Source organism: Nilaparvata lugens, chromosome 3 (assembly GCF_014356525.2).
Source record: "Nilaparvata lugens isolate BPH chromosome 3, ASM1435652v1, whole genome shotgun sequence".
Lineage (NCBI taxonomy): Eukaryota > Metazoa > Arthropoda > Insecta > Hemiptera > Delphacidae > Nilaparvata > Nilaparvata lugens.
The window spans coordinates 84,692,866-84,706,927 of NC_052506.1; the positions used below are offsets into that span (position 1 = coordinate 84,692,866).

General features: G+C 33.8%; 1 protein-coding gene across 1 annotated transcript in view; it reads left to right on the forward strand.

Moving 5' to 3' along the window:
* Window positions 1-14,062, forward strand: part of LOC111044161 (adenylate cyclase type 6) — a gene marked incomplete in the record, with an annotated part of 477,477 nt that overhangs the window by 429,058 nt on the left and 34,357 nt on the right. The window contains 5 exon segments of the mRNA XM_039424881.1: window positions 140-289; window positions 2,758-2,950; window positions 6,470-6,665; window positions 12,425-12,583; window positions 13,034-13,169. Coding sequence (XP_039280815.1) covers window positions 140-289; window positions 2,758-2,950; window positions 6,470-6,665; window positions 12,425-12,583; window positions 13,034-13,169 — 834 coding nt within the window.

Here is a 14,062-nt window from a genome sequence, read left to right on the forward strand (position 1 = left end):
TCTCTCTATGTTAATATGTGGAAAGAAGAATACATTTCAAATTTGAAAATTACAGTACACATTTTCAGGCTATGTCCAAATTTCTGTTTATGCAAAAGCAAATTTCTATTTAGGCAATCATCTCTATGTTATTTTGCAGATAGCGTCAGTGGGCCTGATTCTAGCGAGCACAAATCTGGCTGGAGCAATGACTCACTATCCCAGTGAACAGTCCAAGCGCCAGGCATTCCTTGAGACAAGGCAGTGCATTGAAGCCAGGCTCACCAGGCAGCGCGAAAACCAAAAACAGGTGAGAAAATAAGAGGCTATATTATGTAAAAGATTGAAAATTAGTTGGGAGACATTATTAAGATGAATTAGATTAAAAATGGAGGAAATAGAATTCTAAATACCTTAATTCAATCACAGATTAAATAAGTGATCTGTAAGTATTTACTTACTTTATGATTCAATGTTCACATTAAATTTAGACATAAATAAGTGCAATATTTCTAAAGTTTTCAAATTATTGTGATACATTCTGTGATTCATTTAGAGTATAAAATCAATAACCTTCAAAATTCAAAATTTTAAATCATCACTCCTGGACCAAAAATCAAGTAACGAAGCAGTGTGTGATTACATAACCTTATCTTTTGGAGAACATTAACATTTTATCAAAATTTTTGGAGAGAAATAGTACAGGCTCAGCCTAGTTTTTCCTCCAATGTCATAATTGTATTATGATTATAGTATTTTATAGAATAAATAAATAAATAAATATAGACATCACCCGTCTCGTTGCAATGAGTTGTCTGATCCAGTAATATTTCTCTAATTTTTTATCTCTTTCTAAAGGGATAGTTTGTTGTAGATAGCCCTACAACTTTGTTCAACAAACAATGTATTTGTGTAGTACATCGAAAACTGATAGGAGGTGACATCAGTTAATCTAATAGCAATAGGCTAATGGGATTCTATTAAGTCTATTTCACTGTGCCTAGATTCTCACTTTATTTACTTTTGTATTGCAAGCTCTCGATCAAAGAAAGAAGCTGTAAATTTTTCAAAAATGAGCGGTACACTCGATCTACGAGGCATATGAGTAAATATTCATCTGAAAAATTGTAGATCTAAGTGTTTTTTGTGTAGTTGAGAAATTTATATTTAATTGGTTTGATATTTAATTTAAGTGGTAATTATTCATATTGAATGAAAAAGACTAAGAAATTGTCAAAAAACCACAGATATTTATTGATACTTAGAAAGACCGGTTTCGGTTATTACACCATTGTCTTAGTCTTTTTCATTCAAGATCTAAGTGTATTTGGATTTTTAATTTCCAGATAAGTAAGAGTAGTCCTCATCAGAAAATTTAAATAATTATTCTTATGGGATATGACTATTTTTAACACAGAGATTCTCTCCGATGATCTGCTCTGCCGTAAAACTGCATGAGACTCCAAAAGCACTTATGAGTAAATATCATAGGGAAATCGAAATTGCATCTATTGATAGGTTCATAGATGAGATATACTTGTTTTAACCAGACACTATTCCAATGCAGCAAACTGTAGTAGTACACGTTTATTAAGCTGGAGAAACATACATTTAAAACTCTACTATAATAAATAATAGAAGGCTTCATGAAAACTGTGAGAAAAAATCAACCAATGAAAGAATACGAGAAAATTGTATTGATATCCATTTGTTGAAGGGTCCATGAAGACTGAGAAATATGCAATGAAGAATACGAAAAAGTTGAGTTGATATCCATTGAATGAATTTTATGTAAATCTTGAGTATGAACTTCCATACTTCATTCAAATTGTGTTGAAGTGTATTGTGTTGAATAAGTATTGATATCCATTTGTTGAAGGGTTTTTTGTTATCCATTTGTTTTGATATCCATTTGTTTTTATGAAGACTGAAAAATATTCAATGAATGAATGGAATACGAAAAAGTTGAGTTGATATCCATTGAAAGGATTCTATGTAAATCTTGAGTATGAACTTCCATACTCCATTTGAATTGTGTTGAAGTGAAACTGAAAAGATTGAATTGAATAATCCAGCGTTCAATAGACTACTTCTATAGTGAGGTCCACGTTATAATGGCAGTGGAGAAAGATACGAGAACAACGTTGCCGATCTTGTCAATGCCTTCTAAACGCTAGCTGATACAGGTTTATTGATGTAATATTAACAACTGTTCGTTCCCGTTTGAAATAATCAATTATATTTTATTAGGCAAGAAATTAAATTTCTAATTTATTTTAGTATGAATTTACATAATTAAGATGAAATATTTTGTTTATTAATTATTAATTCCAATGTAATAATAATTGAATAATAAAATAATAATGTAATGATAATCCTCAATCCATTCAGTTTGATTGTGCATTATAACTCTTACTAGTTAGGAATAGAAGTATTAATGCTATTATTGTTCAATTTATTAGTTTTTAGTAAGGAATGTTATCTATTTGAATTGATTGTGGTGATTTGCATTTGTGTTTTATAATTGAATGTTTGTACCTACTTTGTGGAAATAAATTTGAATTTGAATTGGAATGCTACATTGTTAAAAGACGATCTGGCAAGAGAGTGAAGCCAGAAAGAGATAGCGCTATCCGCTTTGTTGAATATGATAGACGAGGATAGCAACGCCAATGCTAATCAAACATTGTCATTATAACGTGGACCTCACTATATTATATAAAATATTATGTATATTACATATTATGTAAAATGTCTGTTGTTTTTGGTTTTGTGAAGGAGCGACTTCTGCTGTCAGTGTTGCCACGTCACGTTGCCATGGAGATGAAGGCTGACATTGCAGGGAAGCCGCAGGACTCCATGTTCCACAAGATCTACATTCAGAAGCACGAGAATGTCAGGTTGGTATTACTGTACCCCGAATGCATCTCACACTTCTCACTATTCATTTCACTGCATTCATTCAGGCATTGCTCGATTATTGCAGGCTACAACACCGGAACCACGATTGAATTTAGAGCAGTTTCAAATGAATTGGGTATGAAGGGTTGGAATACAGCAAACAATCAATATTTACATTCTTCTATAGATAGGCAAAATATGATGTGAATATACTGAAGATATGAATCGATCACATGCCTATTGATGGATGCATATAAGCTAACTGGAAGTAACAGATGAACTGCTTGATATATATCTATGACAATAACATTTAAAAATTATGAGATCCATGTCTGTGAAGTGTAACAAGGAAACTCTTACAATGCTCCAATTTTTACCTTCAATATTATGAAAATCGCTATCATTGATAAGTGAATTCTCAGGGAGAATAATTCGATGAAATAAGTTGTCTTCTTCTTCTTCTTCTAGTGCGTCTCCTATCTGAGGTTCGCTATCAGCACAGCAATCCGTATCTTATTCACTGCCGCTCGAAACAAGTCTTTGCTGCTGCCGTCAAACCAATCCCTCAAATTTTTAAGCCAGGAAACACGTCGCCTTCCAACACTCCTTTTTCCGCTGATTTTTCCTTGAACTATATTCTGCAGAGTTATATATTTGTGGCTTCTCATTAGATGTCCAAGATACAGGAGTTTTCTCTTTTTTATAGTGTAAACAATTTCACATTGTTTCTTCATTTTGCCTAGGTCTTGCATGTTGGTGACTCTATCCGTCCACGGTATCCGCCACATCCTGCGGTAGCACCACATCTCAAATGCTTCCAACTTATCCATATGGCTCTTTTTGAGGGTCCATGATCCCATTCCATACAAGAGAGTGGAAAACACGTAACAGCGTAACATCCTCATTTTCAGTTCTATATTTATGTCCCGGCTTGTGAACAATTTTTCATTTTTACAAATGTCGATTTGGCCATCTCAATCCTTACTCTTATCTCTCCCGTCGAATCGCCACTTTCCTCTACCCACGTCCCCCGATATCTATAATTACGGACCCTCTCTATGACTGTACCCTCCATCATTAGGTTTTTTCTGAATTTGTCTATTCAAGGCTCTCCTGACCACCATTAATTTGGTTTCCTTAGATTCTATTTCAAATCAAATTCACCACATCTGTCATGCAATTTTTGGATCAGTCACATAAGTAGTCTAATAAAACCAAAAATAATGGGAAATACAATAGAAATTTATTACTTTGTAAGTAAGTAAGTAAATAATATTACTTTGTGAGTGATCTTGACTTTGTGTCTCTATGTAAATATCAAAGAAAAGAAATCAGGTATTCATTTTACTCCTAAGGAGGAGCATCATCAGCCTGTTCGTGGCCCATTGGCCAAAGCTCTTCCTCAGGAGTGAAATTCATTCTTCATTTATTATCAAAAAGTGCGTGTTTTTTCATATTTACATAGAAACACAGTGTCTAGGATACAACAAATAGTTATTGTTTTCAAAACTTGTAAAGAGATGTTCATGAAAACTTATAAAAAGATGTTTCAAAACTAAATTATCCTATGATATTAAGCGAGCAATTTCTGTATATCTGTTTATATTTTTATATCTGGTTATTTATGTTCAACGGATCTCGAAAACGGCTCTAAAGATTTTCACGAAATTTGGAACATAGTAGATTTATTATATCAAAATTCGATTACACTAGGTCTCATCCTAGGGAAAACTCGCTGAACGACATTAAAAGGATAATTCATCCTTGTCTGAAACAGCTGAGACTTTCGTCGTCTGTGGATACTAAAAAGCGAGCGCGTGATTCTGTGGAAAATCAAAATATCGCATCCCCGAAATTCATAAGCTGTCGTATAGCCAGCTGTGAAATATAAACACGATCATTCTAGAGAATTGTGTTCTGTTCATCAATAAATAAAAATAACAAGCGAAGCTCGGTGCCTCGATATTAATTATAAATCTATAAAACTATATAAATAAAACTAAATTATAATTTCAAAAAAATTACGTTGTGTTTATGGGAAACATCATCAATAAACTAATATGAATTGTAGCTTTGTATAAAAACATTGAACGTTCTCGATTTATCTACCAAAGAAGGAGTGAGAAAAAGATTCGAGAAAAAGTTTGAAGGTCAAGGTTGCTCAACCTGTGACAATTCAAAAATTCTATATTAAGGAGATATATCACATTATTACAAGTTGCGTATTCCATACTGATTGAAATGGTTCACCTGAAATGTTTGATTGAAATTATATCCAGATGATTACCTACAGAACCTTCTATAGTTTCTGCTTGCTGCCTTAGGTAAAAGTTGATTACTACTGACAGTGCTCTTCAATGTTGCTTTAGAGGAAAACAACTAAAACTCAGTGAGAAAGGAAACCATTTGTTTCATTGAAGTTAATAGGATTGATTTTCTCGCATCGATTTTATCCAATAATAAATATCAATTGTCTCATCTCCACAGTCAATTTATAAATGTAATCGTATAATAATAATTATTCATTACTTCATGTAGAAAAGGAACTTTGTACTGTTTTAGGGATAACTCCTCATTTCTAAACCTATTGTTTGAATTTTTTTTAGTATACTATAATTGAATCGGTCTGAAGAGAAAGGGAACATGTCAAAAATCAGAATTTTTTAGGAAAGAGAAAAAACTGAATACAGATGAAGTAGTATTGATAATTTCAAGATTGTTTTTTGTCATTAGGGTGCAAACTCTTTTGAGACAACAATTTTAATCCAGTAAAAGCACTTATTCACCCCTTAAAATTGAGTTTTTTGTCAACTTCCTATTACTCATGATGGTATTATAAATTATCACTCTTCAACTTTTACCATAAACACCTCAACCGAAATCAATCCAACCTCAAGGCAACGCGTGAATCAAAGGTAACCTAACAATAGCATAAAAATCACAACTGACAAACAGCTAATTTTCGAATGTTCGGCGTTGAAATGGAAAATGTGAGTCATGACTAGTTCTCTTTCACTCCAGTACAGCAAAAATACGATATATGTTTCTCGTATAAAGAGAATGCTGACATGTTCCCTTTCAACTCCAATCGATGGTATCCCACAGTAAACAACTCATTTCAACCATAAAAAAATTAAAAAATTTGACATGTTCCCTTTCTCCTGAGGCCGATTCAATTATTATTCAACGAAAATCCTAATTAAATGCTGTAAATCACCCTGAAGACTTCTGCTACTGCAGACATTGAAAACAGGGTTAACAGCTAGATGGAAATTCATTATTAATGTAGATAGGTACAGGTACTGATATTGTACATTAATCGAATGTCTAGAGACTACTTACATGAGAGGATCTTCCTCCCATCAAGTTAACCCTTCAGGTTTTAAAACATCCAAATCAAAAAATCTACTCTGTGAAAATATTTTTGAACTGAAAATTTTGTGAAGTAGAGAATTGCATATGTGTGACCTTATCTAAAATTGGGAGAGGAATAGTACAAGGTTAACTCGTTCTCAATCTCCCTACATTTCAATGATGTACTTATAATAAATACAGAATAAAATCTTAAAAGGTCGTAAAGTCTACTAAGCTATTGAAATATTGATGAATTTATTTTAAAATATTTCTACTTGTGTTAGGTTTGACAGACTAGCGCAGGAGCACTACTGTTTGAGGATCAAACTGCTGGGAGACTGCTACTACTGCGTGTCAGGCTTGCCTGAGCCGAGACCCGATCATGCGCACTGCTGTGTCGAAATGGGCCTTGACATGATTGATGCCATTGCGTGAGTAGGCTAATACAATCAATAAAAGTGAGAAAATATTAAATGAAATTTATCGGAAAATAGAGAAAACATAGCAAAGTTTAAAAAACTTTGAAAATATCAATACGCAGACTCAATAATAAATATCTATTTATTTACTTATTCAATCATTCAGAATTATACAACTTACAGAAAAGTACCACAGGCTAACTTACGCCCAAAACGGTTCCAATTCTAATTCATACAAAAGTCCAAATGTAGCTATAGTGAGGTCCACGTTATAATGGCAGTGTATGATTGATAATAGTGTTGTTATCCTTGTCTAACATGCAACAAAACAAATAGCACTATCTCTCTCTACCTGTGCGATGTTGTCAGTTTCATTTCACTTTTGACAGTGACTGTACAGAAGTAGACAAACAATACTCAGCCAACATGTTTTATTTTGATTTATAACAATATTATAAAGTAGAGGAGTCGTATAATTGATTTTAAATTGATGTGTTTTTGAATAAATGAAATTATTTTCAGGTATTACCGTATGAGAAACACAAATTATACTTAAAATGCAACTTTAATAGTTAATAACTTTGATACCATCCTACACTTCAGTTTACCGGAATAGGTTAGGCCTACATGGTACCGGTATAAATAATATTAAAAGGTTATTTCTTCATTATTTTCATTGAAAATATCTTATTATAGATAGAATTTCTTTTTTTCTATTATTTTTAAAAGAAATTTGAATAAAATACCTAGCGAAAAACTTAATTGCTGTTGTTTTGAAGTTCAGATTGGTGAATCACAGCTTTTCAAATTAGCCGCCATTTCAGGCTTGTAAATCTGATCTCAGTTATGAAAGCCAAGTTTAGAATCAAATTATGAAAAAAATAGATTTTATTGATGAATTTAATTAATTTGACATGAAATTTATAATTTAATAAAAGGAATTGAAATTAATATCAGATCAAATTTGATGGGATGAATTGAATAACAGCTGTGTACACTCAGTGGCAAAATGGAGTCAACTTGGCAACGTTGTTCTCATAACTTCCTTCACTGCCATTATAACGTGGACCTCACTATAGAGGTGTGTGAGTCACTTTAAAATTCTTCAATCACACACTCAATTTACAATCCATACACACAAAAATCATTTTTAAATTAAAAAAATACTTCTAAATTGAACTAAATTAATTACAAATAATTAATAACCTAATAATGATTGTTGGGCTGAGTTCCAGAAATTTCTCACTATAGTCCGAGAGATATTTCTTTTTACACGGCTCTTTCTCAAAGACAGACGCTGGATGCTCTTTTATCCACTAATCTCTCCCACTACCTAACAGCATTCTCCCTACTTTTGTCTCAGCATCTAATGTGCGCAGCATGCTTACTCCTCCCCACTACTCTGTCCATGCTACAAACTGTACAAGGAGAAATCGGTTTGCCCTTTTTAAGTTGAATGTAATATCTTTCGGACTATAGTTCAAGAGGCGAACATAAATATCACTACAGGAAATAATATTATCGCAGACAAGTTTTCAGAATGTTCAGATTCTATCGATAACATCTCACATAGTATAATCATGGATATAGTATGAAGTGCGTACAGACTTATGCGCCACGAACACACGCATTTCGCTTCTTATCAGCTGATTATATCTGTATCTTACTGTTTCTGTACAATCACAGATATAATAAGCATGACCTCATGCTTATTATATTTGTATCTGTGGCAAATCATCTGATTGCCACCTGTGATGTTTTCAACTAGCATAGTTTGTTTATCACTTGTAACAGTTTTATTTTCATATTTATCAAAAGTTCAATTTTGTCACTCAAACATTAAAATTAATTCATCATTCATTCAGTTCCATTTAATCAATTTCAACATAGGATTCATCAAATTAAATCCCTATATATCTTACTGTTACTGTACATTATAAAAAATCATTATCATAAGCTGATCAAAAGGTAAATTGTATGTGTTCGGGGCGCATAAGACTGTAAGCACCTTTGGAACCATGATGCATGATGAAGAAGAAAAAGGTGAAACAGGAAAAAAGAGGTAAAACGGCGAGAAACAATTTGAAAAGTGTTGAAATTGGTTATAAAAAGATGAAATGATTGATGTATGTTGTTTGAGATGGTATAAAATTATTAGAAGTTGAATAAGTGAACGTTGAAGCAGTCTACTAAGATAATGAGATGGGGTGAAGGAGGAGGAGGAGGAGGAGGAGGAGGAGGAGGAGGAGGAAGAGGAGGAAAGAGAGAAGACGAAGGAGAGAATGAGGAAATGAGCATCGCAGATTACATGTTATATTACATATTAGGTAACTTATATTAGGGCGCGCCTGCACCAAAGATGAATGATGAGGAAATGGAAGGAGAGAAATGAACAGAGACAGAGAGTGAGTGAAGTTATGGAGGAGGAAGAGGGAGAGAGAACGACGAAGATGAGTGTGCTAAAAAGGAAATTGGCAGGCGGATGGAATTGATGGGCGACGGTGGGGAGGGGAGGGGGAAACCGGAGATGACATTGACATAGAGGGCAAATAATACGTTGAGGTTGAGATTATTATTATTTGGGTTGGGATGTGTGAACACAGCTGGTTATTACATGCTGGAAAATTAGGTACTTGATGTACCTAGGTACTTTCACTATTTCCTCCGAGATTGTTTCTGAGATGTAAACACATCCTTCTATCTTTGAAAGATGTATCGAAGGATATATGATGAATATGATATGTATATATGAATATACAAGATGTATGAGAATATACAAGATGTATTAGTTCCTCATATTCATCATCTTCACTTCAGGGATTATGTTTATTAATGAACCTGTTCCGGTACCCATCTCTTTCTTGGTCTCCCTACATCTCTTTTTCCTGTAGGTCTATAGTTTTGGTCTACAACGGGAATTCTTCCAGGTGGCATTCTATCCAAATGACTGCACCAGTTGCGTCTATTTTGAATAATTCTTCCATGTAGAGGAGCAACCAATAAACCCTGTCTTATATCAGTGTTTCTTATTCTAGTGCAGCCAAATACACTCCTTAGAAACCTCATTTCTGCAGCTTGATATGTGAAAACAATACTCTCTTCTAAGATGTGTATACAGAATGATCGAAATGGCACGCGAAACAAGCATTAAAAATGTTAGAATAAAATGAAAATTTTCAAGTACCCTTTTGAAATGTTTTATTATACATAACAAAACGTCTCAACCATTTATGGCCATTTTCAAATGCAAATCAAAAAGTGATATTTTCTTGGATTGCAATCATCCTTTGGATTCATGAATCCCCGTCAACTTTTATAGAGATCTCTCAATTTTATAGATTTTATTTTCAATTTTCACAAAGTTGAAAATCAAAATTTGGAGGAATATCTTTGTTTTTACGAAATTTTATTATCAATCTATCCAAGTTTAAAATTGTTTATTTTATTCTAATTTATATTTTCGGATTGTGATTTGGTGTAGAAATTGAAATGGACATAACCCATGTTTAATATCTGGACAATTTGAAACTAAATTAAGAAATTGAAGATGCTTTGGGCAATAGCCTGTTTTTTCGATCATTGTAATGTTTGTGCAAACCTAATGATTAAATCAATAAATGACTTCCAGTGATCTTGGTCCACCATACACAAGACTGGTAATGTGTTGATCAAAAGTACTACCGACGGTAATTAAATTAATAGAAACGACTTAATATTATCAAAACCACTAGATTATCAAAGCAATAATTTGAGACACTAGTTTCGATTGTTCCACCACTATCAATCTCTATAGTATAGTTGATATAGTACCGGGTGATTACAAATGAAATAGACAACTTCAATAGCCTGTACAAAATTAAACTGGTGTATTTCAACATAGTAAGTGATATAGGTTCGTAGGGAATTTCTTAAAGTTTATATTGGTAGAACTGTTGCTGGCTATTGTTGGCTGCTCCGTGTTACAACAGCCAGTTTAGTTTAGCAATATGGCCGCTACTCAAGTGGAGAAAGCTTATTGTGTTCTTGAATTAGCCAAAACAAACTCTGTTACTGTTGTGCAGCGTCATTTCAGAACAAAATACGGTAAACCACCACCAACAAGGCAATCAATTTATGACTGGTATGAACGTTTTGAAAGCAGTGGATGTGTGTGTAAGAAGAAGAGTACTGGAAGACCTTCTGTTACAGAAGAAAAAATTGATAGTGTTCGTGATGTTTTTGTACGAAGTCCAGGAAAATCGACTAGATCAGCGAGTTTAGAATTGCAAATTCCTCAACCTACTGTGTGGAAAATTCTGCGGAAACGTTTGAAAATGACACCTTATAAATTGCAGTTAGTACAAAGTTTAAATGACAATGATAAAGTTGTACGTAAAAATGTTTGTCAAGAGATGCAACATTTTCTTGAAAATGACGACACATTGTTTAATCGCCTAATTTTCAGTGATGAATGCACTTTTCACATTAGTAGAAAAGTTAACAGACATAATGTACGATTATGGGGAACAGAAAACCCAAGAGAGACTGTACAGCATATACGCGATTCTCCTAAAGTGAACGTGTTTTGCGCTTTATCTTGTGAAAAGGTTAACGGGCCTTTCTTCTTCCAAGAACCATCAGTAACCGGAAGAATTTATCTGGACATGTTAACCGAATGGTTAATGCCTCAACTCCATGAAGATAGTTGTAACTTCATTTTTGTACAAGATGGAGCTCCGCCTCACTGGTACTCAGACGTCAGATGGTATCTGGATGAACATCTTCCTAGACGATGGATCGGCCGTGCAAGTGAGGAAAACGTTGTGTTTCAGCCGTGGCCACCTCGTAGTCCGGACCTAACGCCCTGTGACTTTTTCTTGTGGGGCTATGTAAAAGACAGAGTTTTCGTACCACCGCTTCCTGTTGATATCGATGATCTTGAACAACGAATCACAAATGCTCTTGCTACAGTTAACCGTGAGATGCTTAGTCGTGTGTGGTCAGAATTTGACTACCGTGTTGATATCTGTCGTGTTGCAAATGGTGCACACATTGAACATCTGTAAATTTTCAATAAAAACTTCAAGAATTCTTCTATGTAATCATGTAAGTAATGATCTAAACTTTTAAATAATAAATTCTCTACAAGCTATTCAAACTGTCTATTTCATTTGTAATCACCCGGTATAGTATAGTTGATCAGTTGCGACCTGAAAACTCTGACACCAGACCTGATCCAGCCAGGTCACTCGATATTATTATTATTATTATTAATCTCTATAGTGAGGTCCACCTTATAATGACAGTGGATAAAGATAGAAGAATAGCGATGCCGATTCTCTGCATTAATTAATTATATTTCTACACTGTCAAAAACATAATTGGCATCGTTGTGGACCTAGAAAAGGGTAGTACCACCGGCTTTGTGGAATGATAGACAAGGATAGCAAAACCAAAGTTGAAAAAATACTGTCATTATAACGTGGACCTCACTATAGGAAACACATCATTCCATGATTGTTGAACCTATCCTGAATAGTATAAATAATTATATTGCAGATTATGTTGATAAGTAGTAGTTATTGTAGATACTATTTTGCATAAATTTTGTGAGATTCAATCACTGATTTATCAAACAAATTCGAGATACTAGTCTCGGTTGTTACACGATTATTAATATCTAGTAAAATCATCATTAGATGGTTGTTGAATAATAGATCTATCCTGTTCTGTATAGGCTCATATATTGTAACTAGTTGTGGCTCTTTTACTTGAAGTTTGTGGACTTTCAGGTTGGTTCGCGAAGTGATGGGTGTGAACGTGAATATGCGTGTGGGGATCCACACAGGGCGTGTACACTGTGGCGTGTTGGGCCTGCGGAAATGGCAGTTCGATGTCTGGTCCAATGACGTCACACTTGCTAATTACATGGAGAGCGGAGGCATACCTGGGTAATTACAAATATAGTCAACTACTCATTTAATCATTTTTCATTTTGTATTTTGTATTTTTCCATCCGTTTTGCACTTCTTGTATGGTTTTATATGAGTTATCTTGAAAGTGTTATTCTTTTCCAGTTGTTTCTTTATTCTCTAGGATGACCACGCCAATAGATGGCTCATTGTTGCCATGTAAAAAAAAGAGAACCTAGGTCCATCTCGTGGTGGGGTAGGCCTAACTGTATTCAAAATATTTTATCTATCAAGTTCAACAAATATATTTCGTTTGATAGTATAGGTGATAGTCAAGTATGTAGTTTCATGTATACATATTATTCATTCTAATTGATTATTGATTTCAAATTAATACAATATATGAATGTTTTATTGAGTTTCAATTCATTACAAATACTGTACTTCACATGAATTGTCAAATAACAACTTTTTCTTTTTGCTCCTCAGCCGCGTTCATATAACAAAAGAAACACTGAAATGTCTGGATGGAGCATACGATGTTGAGCCAGGCAGAGGCGGAGAAAGAAATTCCTATTTGAGAGATCACAACATCGAAACTTTTCTTATTGTTCCTGGAAACACTGTGAGTAACCTTATATAAAACTGAAGAGGAGTTAATGCTTTATATGTATGATAGTAAAGTCTAACTGGAATGTCTGGTGTATTTTCATACGTCAGTCTTACGTTTTATACATTTGCATATTAGGTACTTGATAACGACCATTGCTCTAATTTCAATGTTCTGCACTTATAACTTACAATGATATGATTTCAATGTAGTGCACTTATAACTTACTATGATTGCTAGATTTTAGCTAATAAGCTGCTTTATGAAGAATTAAAAGAATATCATTAAATAGACTGGTGGAAGGAAATGGAATAATTATTGTTGACAAGGAGAGAGTCGAACTGATGTGGAAAAAACTTATAGAAGAATTATTTCATGATAATAGAGCAGTGCTTCCCAGAATAATCAGCAAAACAGGACATATAATTAATAGATGAAGTAACAGATCCAATAAAAAACACAAAAGCTGGTAAAACGACAGGCCCTGATAAAATCCAGGCAGAGTTTATAAAATTTCTAGATGATGATAATATTAAATGGCTGACTTCTTTGTTCATTCAACCGTATATATGACAATGGAAGCATTCCAGAGAAGTGGCTGGAGTCAGAGTTTATTCTATTGGCAAAGAAGGCGGGAGCTAGAAAATGTGATCAATATAAAACAATCAGCCTAATGAGTCATCTCTTGAAGATATTCCTGAAAATAATACATAAAAGGCTTTACAAGCTTTGTGAAGAGCAATTTTCAGCTACACAATTTGGGTTTAGGAATTCTGTTGGAACAAAAGAGGCCTTATTCAGTATCCAGGTGCTATTCCAAGAATGCAGAGATGTGAACAAGAATATATATGCATGCTTTGTGGATTATCAGAAGGCATTTGACAGGGTTCAATATGAGAGGATGGTTG